At 41.8% G+C, this 19,705-nt stretch overlaps 1 protein-coding gene across 1 annotated transcript in view; it reads right to left on the bottom strand.

Moving 5' to 3' along the window:
* Positions 1 to 4,733: 4,733 nt before the first annotated feature.
* The window catches only part of ADAMTS12 (ADAM metallopeptidase with thrombospondin type 1 motif 12), a 142,107-nt gene continuing 127,135 nt past the window's right edge, over positions 4,734 to 19,705 (bottom strand). Inside the window, exons 19-24 of the mRNA XM_062513206.1 lie at positions 17,913 to 19,040; positions 13,761 to 13,913; positions 11,063 to 11,236; positions 9,298 to 9,444; positions 7,373 to 7,526; positions 4,734 to 4,969 (exon numbers count right to left, since the gene is read on the bottom strand). Coding sequence (XP_062369190.1) covers positions 4,734 to 4,969; positions 7,373 to 7,526; positions 9,298 to 9,444; positions 11,063 to 11,236; positions 13,761 to 13,913; positions 17,913 to 19,040 — 1,992 coding nt within the window. The remainder of the gene's footprint in view (positions 4,970 to 7,372; positions 7,527 to 9,297; positions 9,445 to 11,062; positions 11,237 to 13,760; positions 13,914 to 17,912; positions 19,041 to 19,705) is intronic.

Below are 19,705 nucleotides of genomic sequence, written 5' to 3'. Positions count from 1 at the left end.
TGTTTTTCTTCACTATATGTAACATTAACCAGTACCTTTAACCTCATGAATTTACCCACTAGTAGTCTCTTTTTGTCCTTATTCCTGTGTAGTATTAGTTTAAGTCTTATATCTGTTTTCTGTCTATTAAATAAATAATTAATTCTACAATAGACCGAATCAGCCATTATTAAAGAACTTGCAAACGAGAGTGGGTTTTGGGGTGCTGGCTACCTCAGTAAAGTTACTGCCTGCTGCCAGAGGCCTGGGCAAAAGGCAAGGGCTTCTCAAAACCCCACATCCATTCGTAACAGGGCTGCATGCTTGGCAGAGCCAGGGGTGTGCTGCAAGCTGTGCTGCAGTGGATCAACAGTGCAGCAACCACAGGATCTGCTGGAGAGGCTGTGCTGAGCAGTGGGTCATCCAGGAATGCGTCATGGGATTTGGCAAAGTAGGGCGAGCTTCCACTCACTTCTCCGATCAGTTCAATCCTCTCCTTTAGAGCACCTGTGCAGGGTGCTGCCCCTGGGAGCTGGGCTTTCTGAAGTAAGGAGGAGCAACTTCCTGAGAGTTCCATGGGATGCTGTGGGGCATGGGTGAATGGGGTGGAGATTGGTGACAGAGCGAGGACTGATGGTGCTCTCTAGCCAAGCCTAGCTGTGCTCCTGGGCAGCATGTCAAGGATCAGGGCTGGTCTGATCAAATTTCTGGGCATAAGCACCAGCAGGACTGGCAAAACTTGAGTGTTGAGAAGGTTCAGGGTGGGGGGCAAAGGGGCCAACAGACACAACAGACACACTTGTTACAAACAAATTAATACATATCTCCTTAGATTAGAAGTGTTAAGATTTCCTCTATTTCATGGGAGGTAATGAAGCCTTTTAGAGTGTATTTTTACTTAGCACCATGCCCTATTCTTCTGCTTTGTCCCCTCACCCATTTTAATGATCTCTTTTGCACTGGAGTATCAAGCACCAAAACAACTCAGTGATGAGGATCCCTGGAACATAAAATATATTTTCAAAGCTTTTTTTTTTTTTTCCTGGCAGTTCCATTGTACGAATCTTCTTGCACTGGAAACACAAAATGCCAGAGACGTCAAACATATGCAATGCCATTTATTGAAGCTTGAAACAAATATGTCATCATAGTTTGCTTTTTAAACCTTGAAATGTTAGAACAAGCTGTGAATGTGGCAAATACACATTTTTTCCTGAGCAATCTGTTGACGCTGGTGTGTCTCAGGCTAATATGATAATATAATGATAATACATGTCTGCACTTATTATTCAATTCAATTTTGAGACTAATGACCATCTGAGTTCACATCCTAAATCCACCTTTACTTAAGAACAGTTTTGTCATAATAGCTGTGGCACTGCTCTGTTAAAATGGTTCATACTGTCACAGTATTTTCCCTAAAGTTCGAAGCTGAGAAACAGTAAAGACTGTGTCTCCCTGGGTAGAAAGATTATTCTGACTAATGTCCATAATATAATTTATTAATTTTTTATTCATTTCAAATGAAATGACAGCTCCCTGAAGAAAACAATGAAGGCAGAAATGGTTTAACTCCATACTAGCCCTAGGAGCACTGGAAAGGACAACTCCTGCACGCATTTTCCTCCTGCACCATAGGGTGCATGTCCTGCACCATATCCACTCAGTCAGCCCCTTTCTCATTAGCTCACATACCTGTGGCCTCCTTCTGCTGACCTCTGTGGATAAAATGTTATGCAGGTAACTCTATGCAGAGAGTAATCTGACCCTGAACTTTGTCCCACCCAAATCCTACAGAATGCTTCTGGGAATGTGAGGAGCACCACCAGTCCAGGTTGTTTGGCTGTCAGGGAACTGCTCTACACCATGTAGCCTGAGCCCAAACCCTGCTCAAATCCTTTCAGAATCAGGTGGGACACCTCTACTCCTGCACACAGTTCAATACTACGGTGTCCAGAGGAGTGAGAACTGCCCAGATCTATTGCTCAAAAGGGCTTCCAGAAGGAGAGGAGCAAACTCAGTGAAACTTAAAAAGCATCATGTCTGGCATTGGCCAGCAATACCACAGACACATATTATTGTAAGAGTGTGTGCATGCACGCACATGCACCATTGCAAGTCATCCCCGTGTCTGTTAACCTAGCACCACATTTTTAACAGTGGATTTTGTTTTATCAGCACCTAAAACTGGGGTTATATTGCCATCACAGAGGTTAGCAAATCTAACCTTACCATGCTGCATATTTTGAACTCCCAGAGACTTCAAGTGTAGAAGTAAGTCCTTAGCCAAAAGACACAAACCTTTGAAAAATGACAATTTCACTTGTGGCCATCATTAGGTTAACACATTATACCCAGGCTGAAATACTTCTATTAACTTTCATGTCTGTCTAGAAAAAAAGCTACTTACTGCAAGTCATAATTCTGTCACCACAAGTGACACTTGGATTCATGACCATGTGTCTTGGCATACACTGAATAAAATGTGTTGGCATACACTGCATAAAATGTGAATTTCCCTGCAATCTGAAATTGTAACATAAGTAGGGTGCAAATCTGAGATTTTCAAAAAAGCTAGAGGAACCAAAGCATCCAAATCCTACTGAATTCCAGAGAAATCTAAAGGTCTGCTCTTGTCCAGCTCCTTTCAAAATGCCCAGCTTTGTTCAAAGGGTCCTGTCTTGGTTCCCTGAAGTTTCTTTTGGCATTTTCTTCACTAGCTGAACAGATATGCTATTTGGCTAGTGGTCCTCATGCTTGAGGCTTGTGCTATTGTTAGGAGTTGTTTTTTTCCCTTTGCCCTCTATGGAATTTTCCCCATTGCCATGCTAAGATACCTGTTGATCAGGCCATGGTGGCAAGGGGAAGGGGAGGGAAGAGGGAAACCTCTCGATATCCAAACATTCAGAAGAGCAGACAGAAGGCTCTGGCTCTCCCCATTTCCCCCGCGGAGTTCGGACGAGAAGGACGATCGCCACCTCAGCTCCATCGCTGCCATCCCAGCACCTGGAGCCATCCTCACTGCTGTGGGACCCTGCCCTGCTGCCTTCTCGCTGTAACCTGCCACCATCCAGCACTCTGCTGAGCACCAGGACCCACACCGTGAGCGGAGAGCTCTCTCTCCATCTCTCTCTCCCCCTGGGACAGCTCTGCCATCACCCCCAGCCCTCCTGCAGCTCTGTGGGACCCGCCCGCCCCCAGCACCGGGAACTGCAGCTCAGGGAAAAGGTGCCTGCAGCCAGAAGGGGACTGGGACTGAGTTACTGCTCTGTCTGTGAGTAATTTCATAGCTGCTGTTGTTCTTGTTTGTCTTGTTAGATATACTAGTAAAGAACTGTTATTCCTATCCCCACATCTTTGCCTGAGAACTCCCTTAATTTCAAAATCATAATAATCTGTAGGAAGGAAGGATCACATTTTTCAGTTCAAAGAGAGGCTTCTGCTTTCCTTAGCAAACACCTGTCTTTCAAACTAAGACAGCTATGCAGACACTACTTTGGGCCTCAGACTCCTGTTCCAGGAACCCTGAATTTCCACTTTGATTATGGATTTACACTGGGGGAAAGTCTGCTGTGAGTGAGGTGGTAGAGTGGTCTTGTGAATGTGGGCATATGCTTCACTAGGAGATACTGGATGAAAGGATAGCTCTACCACTGAATGTCTGTGTGAATTCCAGAGTTTCCAGCTGTTAGTTGGCCTTTATGCTGATGGTGTAAAATTGATTTCAAAACGTATATGGGAAATTTCCAGCTGAAATACCTGCATGACACATTTGAATAACATAAGAATGTTACTGCCTGTCTAACAAAAGATCTGCAAAACCAGATTTTTCTTTATGCTGAAATCATTCTATCAAATGGAGTGTATAAAACTGTCTAAAAGATATTGTTGATTTTTCCCCTAATGTGTAAAAGACACACATACATGGCACTTAGGGGCATGGTTTCGAGGTTGGACTTCTTGATCTTAAAGGTCTTTTTCAACCTAAATGATTCGATAACTATTAAGGTGGTAGAGGCAAATGGCTTGGATTTTGTGGTACCAAGAAATGCTGCTTAAAACATATTTTGGAACTTAACATCCCATATGTTTCGGGGTTTCCAGGTTACAGCAAGACATTTGTGGCAGAAGAAAACTGTCAAGAACAGGTTATGGCTGAGGTATCCTTTAGAGGTGCAGTCAAGTATACCAAGGGAAGATTTTTTTCTCCTGAAAAAAACAGTGTTTCAATTCATCCTGCCTAGCTTAAACAGATATTACAAAACTCTGCTTTTAAATTTATGAAGTGAGCAGTGCATTTAGAGAAACACTGCCACTTCACCTTGATTCCTAAAAAAGAAAGGCAAGTGAGCATAAAGAGAACTGGCCCATGGCACAGGTCTGTGTCTATTGCCCTAAGGGTCACCTTCACTAAACACTGTTGAGTAAGCAGTGCTCTGTGTTTTAAGTGGATTTTGGAAAAGAGATGGAAGAACAAGTTAAACATTCATTACAAAAAATCAGAAAATTCTTGCAAGCCTGTTTCTAGTGTCTACACACGCCTAAGAAATACTAGCTGATGGTACATTGAAAATCATGTGACGAATTTTGGACTATTACAGATAAAAAAATGAAGCAGTAAATTATGACTTAAACCCCAAGTGATGCGTATTCCCAGTTTTGATTACAGATTTCCATTCATGCTGGATAGTTCAGAAAAAAGTAAGGAACATAAAACCGATAAACAGAAGAAACAAGAAACAAGAAAAAAACAGCTAGTGCCAAGCTGCTTGATTGTTGTTTTCTTGGTTTTGAGGTGGTTTTCTTCTAGATTTAGTATAATTTTGTTGTTTGAAACCTCGCTGATCCCCATGTCTTGCTTTGTTACGAATTAGGGGCTGGCTACACGTGAAGCAGCATTGAGTCTGTATTGATGGCAGCAAGCACTTGCCAATGCCTTTCAGCCTCTGGCAGAAGTGAACTGACAGCTGGTCTTTGCTGCAGGGCAGTCCTGTATTGAAGAAGATGACAAGAATTAGGTGTATTTTGTTGTCACACTCACAGTATTTCTAGAATTTTGAACTGCTTTATGCCAGATGGCCATGCTTGTTATGGGTCTTACTTATGGTGGCTTTCCCTTCCCTTGTATTATGCGTCAGCTTGACCTCACTCTGGAATTCTAGGATCTTTTACTGAACACATGACCTTCTGTTTTGGAAAATACAGCACTCATGATTGTTCAATGAGACTTTACTTTTGTGGCAGACACAGCTGATCTATGTTTTCCACTTTGACTTTTCTGCTGCTAAGGACTGCCTGAGAAAGCCTGAGAACAACAATTTGAGTTTGGTACTTTTGCATTCTTGTAACTGCCCCTACAACAAGCAGCATGGGCTGGCAGGGCGCTGCACAGCCAGCTAGGGCAGGCAGGAGAACACAGACAATGCACTTGCAACTGCATGTTCAGCTTGGCTATGCTTTAATTCCTGCACAACAGAATATGGCAGGGACTGCTGCTGTCTGTACTACCATGCTGATAGGTCTGTAATGAACTGAGGTGGGCCAGATTTAGCCATATATTAGAAGCTGGAGGTCCGCAGCTGCGAGAAGACAAGGTGTGCAAAAGAAGAAAGATGACAAATTACCAAGGCTGTTCTCCAGCAAATCCCTCAACAGTGCAACTGGCGAAATTCAATGGAAACTTGTATAAAGTAGTTTAAAACAGATTAAAGCAATTTTTTTTCACACCACACTGTGAACCTCTTCAATGGTTGTCCTCAGGATATCCAGCCCCCAGAGCTGGAAGTTAGGGATGGGAAGCAGAATGAAGCTTCCATAATCCAGGAGGAGATTGTTAGAGACATGCTTTGCCAATTAAGACACTCACAAGTCCATGGGCCCAGATGGGACCCACCCCAAAGTAACGAGGAAACTGGTGAGAGAATTTGCCAAACCACTCTCAATCACCTACCAGCAGTCCTGGTTAACTGGAGAAGTTCCAGCTGACTGGAAATTAGCAAATGTAATGCCCATCCACAGGAGGGTCAGAAGGATGATTCAGGGGACAGTACAGCTACCTGCAAGGAGGCTGTAGTGAGGTGGGGGTCAGCCTACCTTGTCACACCTACAGTGAGAGGACAAGAGGAAATGGCCTGAAGCTGAGACAGGGGAGGTCCAGATTAGCTTTAGACATTTTTTCATAGCATCACAGCATCAAAAAGAGTTGCAACATATTAATGGAAGCTTAAATAAAAAGGCATTACATGGAGAACTTTTAATAGTCTTTGTATATGTCAGTTGGGAATGTTGGAGTACTATCATGGAAATGAATCCCAGGAAAGCACCAAACTCCTGAATTCCCTCTAAGTAGAATTCTGTAATGCCATTGTTGGAGACATAAGGGTGGGCTGCATGAACCAGTGCTTACCCAGTAGGGTGTTTCTTATGTTTTACAGGCCACTTGAGCTTTTATCCACAGAAGTAACTATTACTAATATTTGTAGGCAGTGTTTATCTGAATCTGTCTTCCTGAACATGAGAGGGACAGGAAATAAGCAGACCAATCCACCCCCAGGCAAAACATGTGCTAAAACTCTTTGAACAGGAGCAGGAGTGATGCACCACTCTCAAGAGCACATCAGATTTGCACTGCCCTCAGGATTCAAACCATTGCCTCACTGTCAGATTAGACCCTTGGCACTGACTAATAGAGAAGATCATCCTCCAAAAGGCTTTTGAAAGTTTCTCTAGAAGGGCTGTGGTGCTGTTGCTGTTCTTATCTGACAGTATCTGCTGGATACAGCATTACATAGACTGCACGTAAAGATGTGCATCCTTTTATAAGCTTCCCCCGTCCCCAAAGCCTCTTTTTTTTTGGCTATTAACCATGTACACAGCAGGGCTCCTGGGCCTTCAAGACACCCTGACTCACAAGAGTACTTCTCTCCACCTCTTGATTTTGGACAGTCTCACCCTGTGGGACACTGATTTTTTTACAGTGTCTGTAGGAATTTGCTTGCTTACACTCCCACTCCAGAATATACAGCTTCCATAGAGGGATCTATCTTAAGAAATGGCATCTGTTAGGACTCACTGTGTGTCCTTCCACAGCCTTCACTGCAGCCCGAGTTACCTAAAACAGCCCAATACAAGGAGACTTACTAATTTAGTTGTGTCATCATAAATTAGGGATGCATGCTCAGAGACTGCACTCCCCATCATGGCAACACAGGGCCAGAAGTGCTGGAAGAGACAACACTGTGGTTCTGCCAATTGAGCAGAAGCAGGCCAGGGTGACCTGTAATTACTGAGCCCACATTACTCAGAATAAGTTGACAGATTGAGCCAGCTCCCAGTTTTTGCATAATCTCAGCACAAATGGAGAAAACTGTTTCATGCAAGTATATTACTCTACCTGTATTTTTCCTGCACTCTTGCAGATTGCATTTCTGGTATTTTGTGGGCTTGGCTTTTTCCATGCACATACTGTCATCTTCAGTTTCATTAGTTTCTGTATTCATGCACTTCACAGCTCTTTGTTGAATGCCCCCTCCACAAGAAGCAGAACACTGAAAGAGTAATTTTAACATACATAAATATATTTTACATGGAAATTTTGTAATATGGCAATATTTGAGCTGTGATGTGACAGGAAGGTAAAACTGCTATGTGATCCAGAAGCAATGGCATGACAGCACTCTATGTTCCACCCAGACACCTCCATGGTTCATTGTGGCTAGATCTGACAGGATACAGTAGAGGGTAAATAGTATAAATACAGCATCTTTGAATGTGCAAGTAGGAGGAGAGGACTGCTTTCTACAGAGGAGGAAAAGGATAATTTGCAATGCCAGTTCTACAATGTAAGAGACTCGTAAACCAAATTCGTACAAATTAGGACAGTTTTTGCTTCCTGTGTTTTCTGACTATCTAAGTTAAACATGAATAACAAATTGCAGTGCTAGGTCTATAAATGACCAAGCTAAGATTTTTTAAAAAGCCAATAAGGTTTTGTTTCTTTCCTTGCTTTTAAACAGAGGTTACCCTTTCTTTATGACCACAAAAGAACTGCCAGCTGCTTGTTCTCGCTGCACACAGAAGGCCATAAAACCCAAACACTTTTCAAATATTCGCCAGTTATTCCAGCTCTGGAAATTCTTATGACTTTCCAGAGCATCTGAGAATTCCAATTAATTTTAATTTTTTTTCTCTACAGATAAATAGTGCCAGCAGATAAATAAGATAAAGAATTCAGCAGACAGAGAATGTCAGCTAAAAAAGCACAAGAGATGAAGACAGAAGTGGAACATTTTGCATTTTTCTGCAAATTATCCCCTCTCTAATGTGTATCTCTGTACATGAAGCACAATAGTACCAGTGTGAGGTACACTTAAAGATCTTAGGAATTCTTGCAACAACTTTCTATTGATGTTTAAAATACTTCTATTACGTATAAGTAGTAATGAATACGTCAATATGGGATTAATAAATAAGTAAAATAGTTGCTATAATGTTTGGTATTCTATTACTTATTTTGTGCACTTCAATTCCATATTCAAGTGTTACACTAACTCTACATTACATTATAGTCATGTCCCATGTAATGGCTATGTGTCAAAACCAACCCACTGAATTTTCTGTTGTTAAATGAGACTCTTGATTTATTTAAATTTGGAGTTAAATGTTAAATGTTTCCTGATCTGTGGCTCCTGATTTTAGCATTCCTTCAATATTTCATTCTGCTGTGAGTATTTGTAACGTATGCAATGTTTATTAAGGAAACTGGAAGGAAAGGTTTATTAGATATACTAGCTTCTTTATAGATAAATATGTATAGCAGATACTGGAAGGCTCCCCAAAGATACACCTTGTATTTGTCAAGATTTCCAGGTACTAAGTAAGAGGCTATTGGTCAAAATTCAGAATTTCTCTTTGTGTGGGCAAGTACAATACTCCCTATTCCCCAAAATTGTTTGGAGGATCACCCGATCCCCTCAAATAGCTTCAAATGGTAGAAAATTTCAAATGTGCAATGGAAAAGTGTTAATGGCAAAACTCCATTGTTCTTAGACAAGATAAAAATCCCAGACTTCAATGATATCTAATACAGCAACAAAAAGCAGAAGCTACAATATCTGAAGGCTATTGTAGCTGAAGGAACCGACATGGTCTGGCTATGAAACATTCCGTAATGTTTTCAGAAGTTCTTCTCTTGCAGCTTCAGCTGTGGACAAGAAACCGTGCTTGTCACAGGCACTGAGGTTCAGAGACTAGTGGATAATACGACCAAATATGGCCCACTCATGACAAGAAATAAAACAGAAATAAATGGAAACCTACCAAGCTCCAGGCCTGGTGAATCCACTGTGTGCAAGGCTGCCTGCTGCACGATGCAATGGCATCAGGTCTTTTGGTCCAGTCACAGTGCCCTTCCCGTGGGCAGGAGATGTGCCGCTTCTGCCAGCCGCCACCACACGTCCTCGAACACTGGCAAAAGATGGGCACAGCCAGGGGTGGGAAAGGATGAGAAACCAGAAACAGACCACAGAGATGGTTGGACATGTTCATTTAGAAATAGAGTCGAGCTACAGATAACCAGAACCCAGGGTCAAAGGCCCATGTGTTTAGAAAGATGTACTAGAAAGGCCAGACTGCACGTCAGGTCCTGAAGCCCAGACATGAAGAAAAGCTCTGCACTGAGACACTTACTTCCTGTGCTTGGAAGGAGACTGAGAAGAAGCTGTTACACAGGGAAAATCTGCTCCTGGCACATACTACTGGAAGGACTAAAGGGCAGGGTAGAAGTGGCTGCACAGAACAGGCAACACAGAACTGCTCAACAGCATCACCAACACCAGTAGCATCTCTAACAAGAATTAGATTAGAAGTCATATATCTGCAGGATTAATCTGTAATATTAACTGAGGACAGAACAACTTCATAAGTAAGATGCAGCATCTCATTTTTATGAGGTGGTTGGGGACATTAAAATTCAATCCATACAATAATTGAACTCTTTGGCAGTAAAAGTCATACAAAAATATTGACCCAAGTTATTTTTTAAACATTCTTCTGTCCACATTCTGAAACTACTTATCCACTGATTTTTTACTATTTTTTCACTAAGCCTGTAGTAGAGTCTGCCTGAAACACAGAAAGAATTTCATACTCTGATATGAAATAAGGTATCAAATATACTTTGAATAATGCATTGTTAGTGTCCTACAAGGAATTGCATCCCTATGAACAGAACAATATATCTGACATCTGATAAATGAACCTTTTCAATCCATTTCTATCCAGTGTCCTTACCATGAGAACAACTGCCAGGGTTGGACTACTGTTTTTATAAAGTATTTTAATTGATGAACAAATGCAATCATTTGGCTATTTTTATTTTTCCAACCCCTGCTGATTGCTCTGACAGCACACCCTAGTCTCCTCTAGGTGTGATTTGTTAGTGCCCTTTAAAGAAAATGTGATCACCTCCCTTAAAAGCCCTAAGCATCAAGTCCACAGGGCTGCAAACATTGTGACACTTTCTCCAGAGCTGCTTTCAGTGGGGTTAAATTCTAAAATATAATCAGGCCACATGCTTTAGCTGACATAAATATGTGCCTGGCTGCCTCTGAGTTTGTTGGCACAGTTTTATATTACAAAGGGACCCAAAAGTCAGATTTATCTTACGTCTGGTCAAAGCCTTTGCTCCATAAAATTTCAGTCTGGAAGTGTAAAGGAAATTTCTGAATTTGCCATAATGAGAAGGCAACATTCAAACAGCAGCAGAAAGGATTCATCTAAATGAACTACATTTACTGATCTAATAGGATAATCCAGAAGAAATTTCTTCCAGGCCATCTGCTTCTCCCTTTCAGGATATGGTAATTTACAGCTCCAGCTGAAAATCACACACAATCCTAAGAATGATTCTGTGAAGCTGTAAAGCCTTACAAACACCTGTGCTGACTTTTGCTGTAGCCATACACAATAATTCACCAGATGTGTGCCTTCCTTGGAGCAGAAGTTTACCTGACAGCACGGGATCCAACAGCCACTGTTACCCGAAAGGAAACTGTTGATTCACAAACCTTTAAAAGAACAGTACCTCACTCCAGGGCTCCACATGCCATTGCAAGCAAGGTTCTGTGTTGCAGCTCGTGTTGAACTGTGGTTTATAGCTGAGTAACTGGCAGTGGAAAGGCCTGAGCAGCCGCTTTTCCCGAACATCAATGCAGTGAATGTCTCGGGTCTTGAAGCCTCCGCTGCAGTTCACAGAGCACTGTACACAAAACAGAGAGGGACACATCTCCACATGATGCTTCACTGAGGGGCTGGGCCTTCCCCAGTCACAGAGCAGGAGGACAGCCTGAGCTTTGAGCATCCTGAACAGAAGGAATTTCCAGTTTACTGTGACACCAATCTGTTGTGAGGCTTAAACACTGTGGTTTTCCTCACAGCAGCCTGGAACATGTAAGTACTTCCCCTGCTACACTGCTACGGCCATTAATAATGTGGATATGTATTTAATTGGGAAATTTTGCCACCTCATTCCAAAAACGTCACAGTGAAAAAGTCATAATGCAATAAATACAAAAAATAGATTCTGTGTGCACGGATATATATTTTCAGTTTCTTAGCTGCTTCAGAGAGAAAGGGAGTGAGTAGCAGCTCCCACCCTCACCTTCTCTGCACCTGCATGGCACCAGGAGATTTCATACACCAGGAGCAGCCCCAATTTGAGAGGATGGGAGGGAAGAGAGAGGCACCCTGAGCCTCACTCACAGCCTGTGAAATCACTGCTCAGCTTAGAGCTCTGCTGAGGACAGGAGCTAAGTGAACCCTTCCAGTCTTCTTTTTCTAGACAGAGCTTCTTCCAAGCCTCATGCAGCATCACCAGGTCCTGTCTACAGGCACCAAAATTCAGGACCTTTCCTGCTCTTGAGGAAGAACTGAATTTATTACTCCAGATAAGGAAAAATGCAAAAAAAGTTTATGTCTTGGTCCATCTTCAAGCAGAATTAAAGCCAGTTAAAGCCAACTGCAGCACTGAAAGCTTCTCAGACCACCTTTCACCTTTACTACTATGATGCAATAGCAACTGATACTCTTCTCCTTTGCATAAATAAGCATCCTTTAGCTGAGCAAGGAACCTGAATGTAATACTTCCTTCTAGGAGATGGACAGAAAGGGAATCTTTACCCTTGTCCACAGGGTAAGGGACAGGCTTTTGTCTCTCTGGATAGAAACAGTGGACAGAAGTGACTGCATAAGAATCTGAGTATGACTGTCTCAAAATACATGCAAATTATATCTGGCATTAAACACAGACTCTAAGATTTAGTCCAAAGCACCTTTCTTTTAGGGGAGGAGAAAAATTAAATGAGAGTAGAAGAACAGAATAAGCTCTACTGCACTAGCAGGGAACCCAACCATCTTACTGTGACATCATGTCTTAAAAATGTTTGAAATTAGTAACAAAACACAATTGCCACTTGTAAGCAAGCAAAATGTAACCATTTTTATATATGAACTGTAATTACATCTGTATAATTCACATGATGGAAAATTAGGAGGCTAACACAAATCTGATAGAAGAAGCCTTTTGCCTCAAACTTGTTTCATAACTAGTTTGATATTTTTAAAAAATTGCTTCCTGTTATATTTTATCATTAAACTTGATTGCTAGCTATTTTTTGTGACATGAACATCATTCACTTCTTGTAAGAGCAATGACATTTATGAAGAAAAAGTAAAGGTGAAATTGCCCTGCTGCAGCTGGGAGGGCAGGACGTCTATGTATCTTTTAAAATTAATTTCGAAGGCTTAAATATAGTTATGTAAAGCCTTGGCCTTTCCTGAACTTTCTAAAGAGGCATATAATTCCTGCACAAATCAATTTTATGTCTAAGACCTCAATAATAACACAGGTTTTGTAACTATAACCTTTTATTTGTATCAATCTGCCCTCTAGCCCACTGACAACAACATTGTCCACAGAAATGATCTGTACTGGCAAAGTTTGAGACACCTAACTTTTTCCTTATTAAATCAACAATATTTAAAACAGAATTTTGTAGTTTATCTCTTTTTAGTCTTGAAAAATAGCCTGTGGTTTGAAACTCAATTTTCAGACTTCATGAAGACAAAACGTTTCAAGAAGTCATCAAAGTCCTTACAGGTGTTCTTCACACAGCTTAAAATACCAAAATGTGATTCAAGCACAATTCTTTGGGTTCCACTTAGCACCCTAGACATTTTTCTGTCCCTTGATCAGGCCATGGGTACAAAACTAGGACCAAACAGAATCCTACATGTACCAGGCATTCTCTCTAGTACAATATTTTTTTTAATGTAAAACTTAGATGTTATGGGAACAAACCATGTTGTATAAGAGATGGTGACAAGGGATGGCAAATAGGAACATGACAACTCCCTCTCCCAAATTCCCACTGCTTTTTTAAAATTAGGATATGCCCCTTGAGGCAGAGATTAAAAAGATGCCACAAGCAACTATGTACAGCTTTGCCCTCTCATCTCCATAGAACATGAGCAGTGACTCCTGCTTTGGCTCTAGGTGCAAGAGTTAATGAGCACAACCCACCAAAGGAAGAACAAAATTCACAGCAGATGTGTTTCCAGATATAACTTGGTCAGGAAATTAGTAAATTAGTGCTGAATGGTCAACTGGGAATCATGCATGCATTCACTGAGTAAATAATTGTTTTAAAAATGAGGTATTTAGAATTTCATACCCACTGAAATTTGCAAGCTTACTGTTCACACACAGCTCTGAATGAAGTTACCTTGCTCCAATTTCCTGTTTTCCAGCTAGCACATGGGCGGAGATAACATCTCTTTGCAGAATCAGGCTTTTTCATGTCCTGACAGAGAGATGTGTTCTTGCTGCTGCACTCCACACGTCTCCAGAAAGCCCCCATGCCACAGGTCGTAGAGCACTGCACAAGGGCAACAGGAAAACCCAAGGGCAAACTCAACATTAGCACATCATTCTGGAAACAATCCTGGAACCTAAATATAAATATCTAGAGACATTTTAGATGATATATGTTATCAGAGATACCCAAAGGAAGACTTGAAGTTCACCTAAATTTTACTTAGTATTCTGAAAAAGGGGTTCTTTTGGTTTCTTACAACTATACCAATCCTGATTTATACTGTGCATTTATTTTCTTTGGTAAACTCCTGCTTACCAAGATATTCTAAATCTGTACCAACTGTTCCACTGTTTTCTTCTATTATCTTTGGAGATCCAAAGTAAAATGTAATTGCATCCAATCTCCAGTATTGTTTCCTCTCTAGCCCTAATACTGTTGATGAGATAGTCAGCTAATTGAGTGCATGATGCTGAAAATCATAAATGAGTATGTGAGAATCTTAGGAAAACTGTACAGGAAAATGTTTCTCTAAATTATTAATTCAGGATATGGCTGAGTATTTCCAACATTTGGGAGGATTTTTGTGTCTGAAGAAAGAGAATATTGATTATCCCAGTCCATATCCCCAGAGTTCACACTCCTCACAAAAAAAAAACCCCAAACACTCTCATTGTATTCTGAAGCAGGAGGGGTTGAAAAGTGGTTAGAGACACCCATTTACCTTTTTCTGTCTTAGAAAGAGTGGGTCAGTGAACTATACATGTAGAGCCAAATTCAACAAACACTAAGCAGCCAGTAGCTGGCATGAGAAACAGTATAAATAATCTTGGATTAAGTCAGCAAAACAATGAAGAGAGCAAATGCTGTGGTTTGAACTCCCTGCATGGAAGTGGGAAAGTTAAATATGGAACACTGAGTAAGTGTCCTTGGAAAAATAAGGAAGTTTTAGCTGAAGCTATGGCAGGAAAAAAATGAACACTGGAAATTTTTGATCTCATGGTGATTCCTGGGATGTGTCCAAGTGGCCACAAAGGTCCTGTTAAAGGAAACTGCTTACCATTGCTCAGTTTTGCCTAGTGACACACCCAGCTACCCAAGACAATTTTTCTGACTGAAAGGACAGACTGCCCTTGTCTTGCTTTCTGACGGCTTGATGCCTTCCCCAGCTCTGCTATACCAGTCTGACAACATCAAGACTTTACAGAAGGGATGCTCAGTCTTTGACTAAAGCCCCTTTCTGAGCACACGTGAGAAGAGCAAAGATGGCTCCATGGATGATGCAGATCACACTGAAAATTTATGTTCTTCTCTGAGGAAGGTGGAACAGCGGAATTCTTTCAAATCCTGTTGTGTGCAGGCACAGGTCAAGAGAGAAAGGCATGATATTTCAAATGGTTTTAGGATAAAGCCTTAGCTTTCTTGACTGTTGTTTGATGCTAAGTAAGTTTCTGAAGACATAATGCTTTTCCCTTTGTCATTTGGGAACCAAGATTTCCCCTTGGCACAGTAGATGTCAGTCACAGAGGGATGAAGTGCAGGTGACCTTACCTGACCAGCAGCAAAGGGGTTACTAGAATGAGCTGATCTGGTGGTAGTGGAGTATTGTTTTTTGCTACCCAGAAAGCTCTTAGTAAGGGACAAGAGACAGCCCAGACAGCCCAGGAAAGCAGTAGGAAAGGAAGTAAAAGTTAATTAGGCACTGTTTTTCCCTACTCAAATTAGTGCTCTCTCTTGAGGGGACAAGTGCCAGCCCATGTTATGGGACATGTCACACCTTTCCACCTCAGTGACTATCACTACTCTTGGCACTAATTATTTATGGGTATGGACATCTCCTACAGAGCAAAACAATGTCAAGATATTGGCAGCTACTAAAAGAGATAAAGCACAGCAAGATGTTCATCAGGGTAGGTGCAGTGGTCTTCAAATACCAGTGCTTTGGAGAGGTGTCATATAAAACCAGATTCAATGTTTTACTAAGGATGGGCAAACAGGAATAGCAGAAAAAAGTCAGAAAACTGTACACTGAAAATTAATTAAAAGTCACGAACAAAAAGAAAAGCTTCTGTGAATGTCAGACTCAAACAAGACAAATCTCATTTCTGTGTTAGCAAAGAGGATAATAAAAAAATATAGTAATTATTCGATTTTACATGCCATGTGTCCACTGGCATACAATGGTCCACAATGAACATCACTGATTAAAAAAATGTGCTGAAACTGAGGCAAGAACAACAAAGTCCCCAGATATTTAGAAAACACAAGGAAAATCTCAAAATAATTTAGATGTCAGACCCCCAAAGAGTTATTAAGAAGATAATTTTCCTCTGCAGTCTGCATATAAAAAAAGAGAATCCTCATTTTCAGTATGGAAGATGTTGGCTATGTATAAGGAAGATATTTCAAGGTGGATAATGAATGAGTAGGACAGACTGTAGCATCCCTGCATGACAGGCATTTGCTCATGCTGTGGGGGCTTGGGGCCACAACCATTCCCTTGATGATTTCTTGCAGGGTATTGCACCCAAGCAGATGTAAAAGCAGGGGTATGTGCAGGAGGGAATGCTTCACCTGTCTCTACTAGAGAACATGGGAACTGGAACATGGGAAGCTAAGGCCATTCTCACAGTAAGGCACAAGATGAAAGCTCAAAATGCCATCAGGAGGGCATGTCCTGAACAAGTGCTGATGCACTGGGGACAGAGCAGGGGTCTTACCCACTGTCTGCATCCAGCATGATCTCAGAAGTCTAGATATGTGTTGGGGGTTGGTTCTTTCCCTTTGCCCTCTATGGAATTTTCCCCATTGCCATGCTAAGATACCTGTTGACTGGGCCCTGGTGGCAAGGGGGAGGGAAGAGAAGAGGGAAACCCCTCGATATCCAAACATCCAGAAGAGCAGACAGAAGGCTCTGGCTCTCCCCATTTCCCCACGGAGTTCGGACGAGAAGGACGATCGCCACCTCAGCTCCATCGCTGCCATCCCAGCACCAGGAGCCATCCTCACTGCTGTCAGACCCTGCCCTGCTGCCTTCTCGCTGTAACCTGCCACCATCCAGCACTCTTCTGAGCACCAGGACCCACACCGTGAGCGGAGAGCTCTCTCCATCTCTCTCTCCCCCTGGGACAGCGCTGCCATCACCCCCAGCCCTCCTGCAGCTCTGCGGGACCTGCCCGCCCCAGCACCGGGAACTGCAGCTCAGGGAAAAGGTGCCTGCAGCCAAAAAACACTGGGACTGAGTTACTGTTCTGTTTGTGGGTAATTTCATAGCTGTTGTTGTTCTTGTTTGTCTTGTTAGATATACTAGTAAAGAACTGTTATTCCTATCCCCACATCTTTGCCTGAGAGCTCCCTTAATTTCAAAATCATAATAATCTGTAGGAAGGAAGGATCACATTTTTCAGTTCAAAGGGAGGCTTCTGCTTTCCTTAGCAAACACCTGTCTTTCAAACTAAGACAATATGCGTCCACTGACATGGGATACATTTACTCATCTCATGCTGTTGTTCTGGGCCCTGAATTTCTGCATTTCTATGATTGTGAATCGCTCCCAGCAGACCCAAGAGCAAACAGAACACAGAAAGAGACCTTTGATAGCATTCTCCATTGATACCGAGACACAGAGGCAGATCAGTGCTTTGAGGTTTCCAGATCTGACCCTCTTTAGCTTGATAAAAGAAGGCCACGGAAAATGAGATGATTAGTTCAGACACCAACATCTTTTACTTCAGGTATAATGAGAATATAGAATATAAAGAATATATAAGAACATAAAATCCATTAGCATAAAAGGGACTCTCTTTACATAAAAGTAAAACTTTACAGTGGGAAGGGTATTAAAAGTCTGTAAAATATGGCAAGGCCCTGTGATGACTATATTCATCCTCTATATGCAACCTAATCTTAGACATCCTAGGTTACCACTTCTTTTTTGCAGTAAGTATTTCATATGTATTTCATACTGATTTCAGAAAATTGGGACAAACTAAGAAGCTTCATTTTCTCAGCAGTTTCAGACAGCTTTTCACACTCTCCACTTATGAGAAAAAAATAACTTACCTCACTCCAGTTGCCTACTATCCAGTAGGCATCACTGGGTAAACTGCTGGATGTTATTACGTGGCTGTTGTCTGTGACATTCATTACAACACCCTCAGATGCTGCACTTTGGCTGTTCAGAGCATGCTTGAGAGCTGAGGGTTGTGTGCTGCTAGTTATGGTGTCAGGCAGCTTTATTTCTTCTCTGCCATCAGTCTGATCTCTTGGTGCATGGCCCAGTTCTGTGGGCATTTCTGTAACCAGTGCTTGTGGGGTAGTTACCTCTACAACAGGCACATCAACCTGCAGACTGACAGAGTTTGCTGCTGTTGGAAATGCCAGCCCTTGTGCTGCTCTGCTAACAGGATCGAGCACAGAAGGGCCTTGGTGATGAGATGCTGTCACACTCTGAGTGACAGGAGAGGCTGTGTCCAAGCTTGTGCTTCTGGTCCTGATTTCAGGATTGAGTTGTGTGTTGTAAACGAGATCAACTGTTTTCTGGCTGACTCCAAGTGGCCCATCAGTGTTGTCAGATTCTTCAGTTAAGTAATCATAGCTGGAAGTTATTTCTAGATTACTGGTAAAAGAGGAAACAGGACTGTCCTCACTTCTTTGCATCTCCCTCTCTGCTGTAGAAATTGGCTCACTTTTAGTAGTGTTTTCATTGTGGCTTATAATTTTAGTACTTAAGCTGTTATGAAAAGGCCATGAAGTATTATTTTGATATGAGCTATTTTCAGTAGAAACAACTGGGTAATTGTAAACATCACTTGATTCAGCAAAATTATTTTGTAATGTCCTGGTTGCTGCTCCCTCTTTTCCTGAGACATTTACCAAACCAGAGGATGTAGGCAAACAGGGAGTTACACTTTCATGCTTGGGTATTTTTGTTGTTGTATGGAACCTGGGGTTTGGTCTGGGTATTCTGCGAGGAAAACTCTGTTCAGGATCAGCAGTTGTTTTTCTGATTATGATCTTGCCTCTTCTGGGTGCCTGTGGGGGCATCAGAAATCTTCCAGCAGAAGGGCATTGCTGAAGACCACACAGGGCCTTAGAGTTTGGTCTCTTGGAACTATCACATGGCTCATCATTATTTTTGGCACAAATGACATTACGAGTCCTGATTCCACCACCACAAGTGACTGTGCACTGTAAATTAAACAGAATTAATGTATCCCCCTTCTTCAGTCCACTGCACAGAAGTATCAGATGGCATTTGTTTATAATAAAGAAACATCATGACAAATAATAAATTACAAAGCTTTTCCTGAAGAACAAGCCTTTCATTCTAGTGATGTTCTGCTCCCATGGAGCTCTTTCCAATTTTTTGACAGTAAATGTCACCTTGGGGAAATAGTAGTGAAAAAAGACTACATGATAAAGAGAAAATACCAAAGTAATATGATAGAATTTGATTTCTTCACTGACTCACAAAGTTATCTAGACAATACCTTCTCCACCAGGTTTATATAAAAACACACTAAAAATTTGGAATCAAACCCACACCTGACTGGCTCAGTGCTGCTCAGTGTCACAAACCTGCTGTGGTGTAATTTCTCTGCAGCTCACAGACCCTCACTGACTTTATGAAGTGGATTTTTCATTTGGTCTTAGTAGAACCATGAACTGCTGCCAGTGCTTCTAGCATGTCTCCTCAATTAGAGACTACTGAACTTAATTAGCCAACCTGGCCTCTATTTAAAGGAGAGCACTGCTGTTTATAAAGGGTGCTGGGAGCTAAGGAGACCCAGCTCTCTGGTGATGTTTTTTATCCTCGAGCCCACAAGTACAGCCATGCCTTCAGCAGCTGTCAC

The sequence above is a fragment of the Cinclus cinclus genome, chromosome Z, assembly GCF_963662255.1.
Source record: "Cinclus cinclus chromosome Z, bCinCin1.1, whole genome shotgun sequence".
NCBI classification, from domain to species: domain Eukaryota; kingdom Metazoa; phylum Chordata; class Aves; order Passeriformes; family Cinclidae; genus Cinclus; species Cinclus cinclus.
Note: the sequence above shows the minus strand (reverse complement) of the source record. Positions and strands in the feature narration are given on the sequence as shown.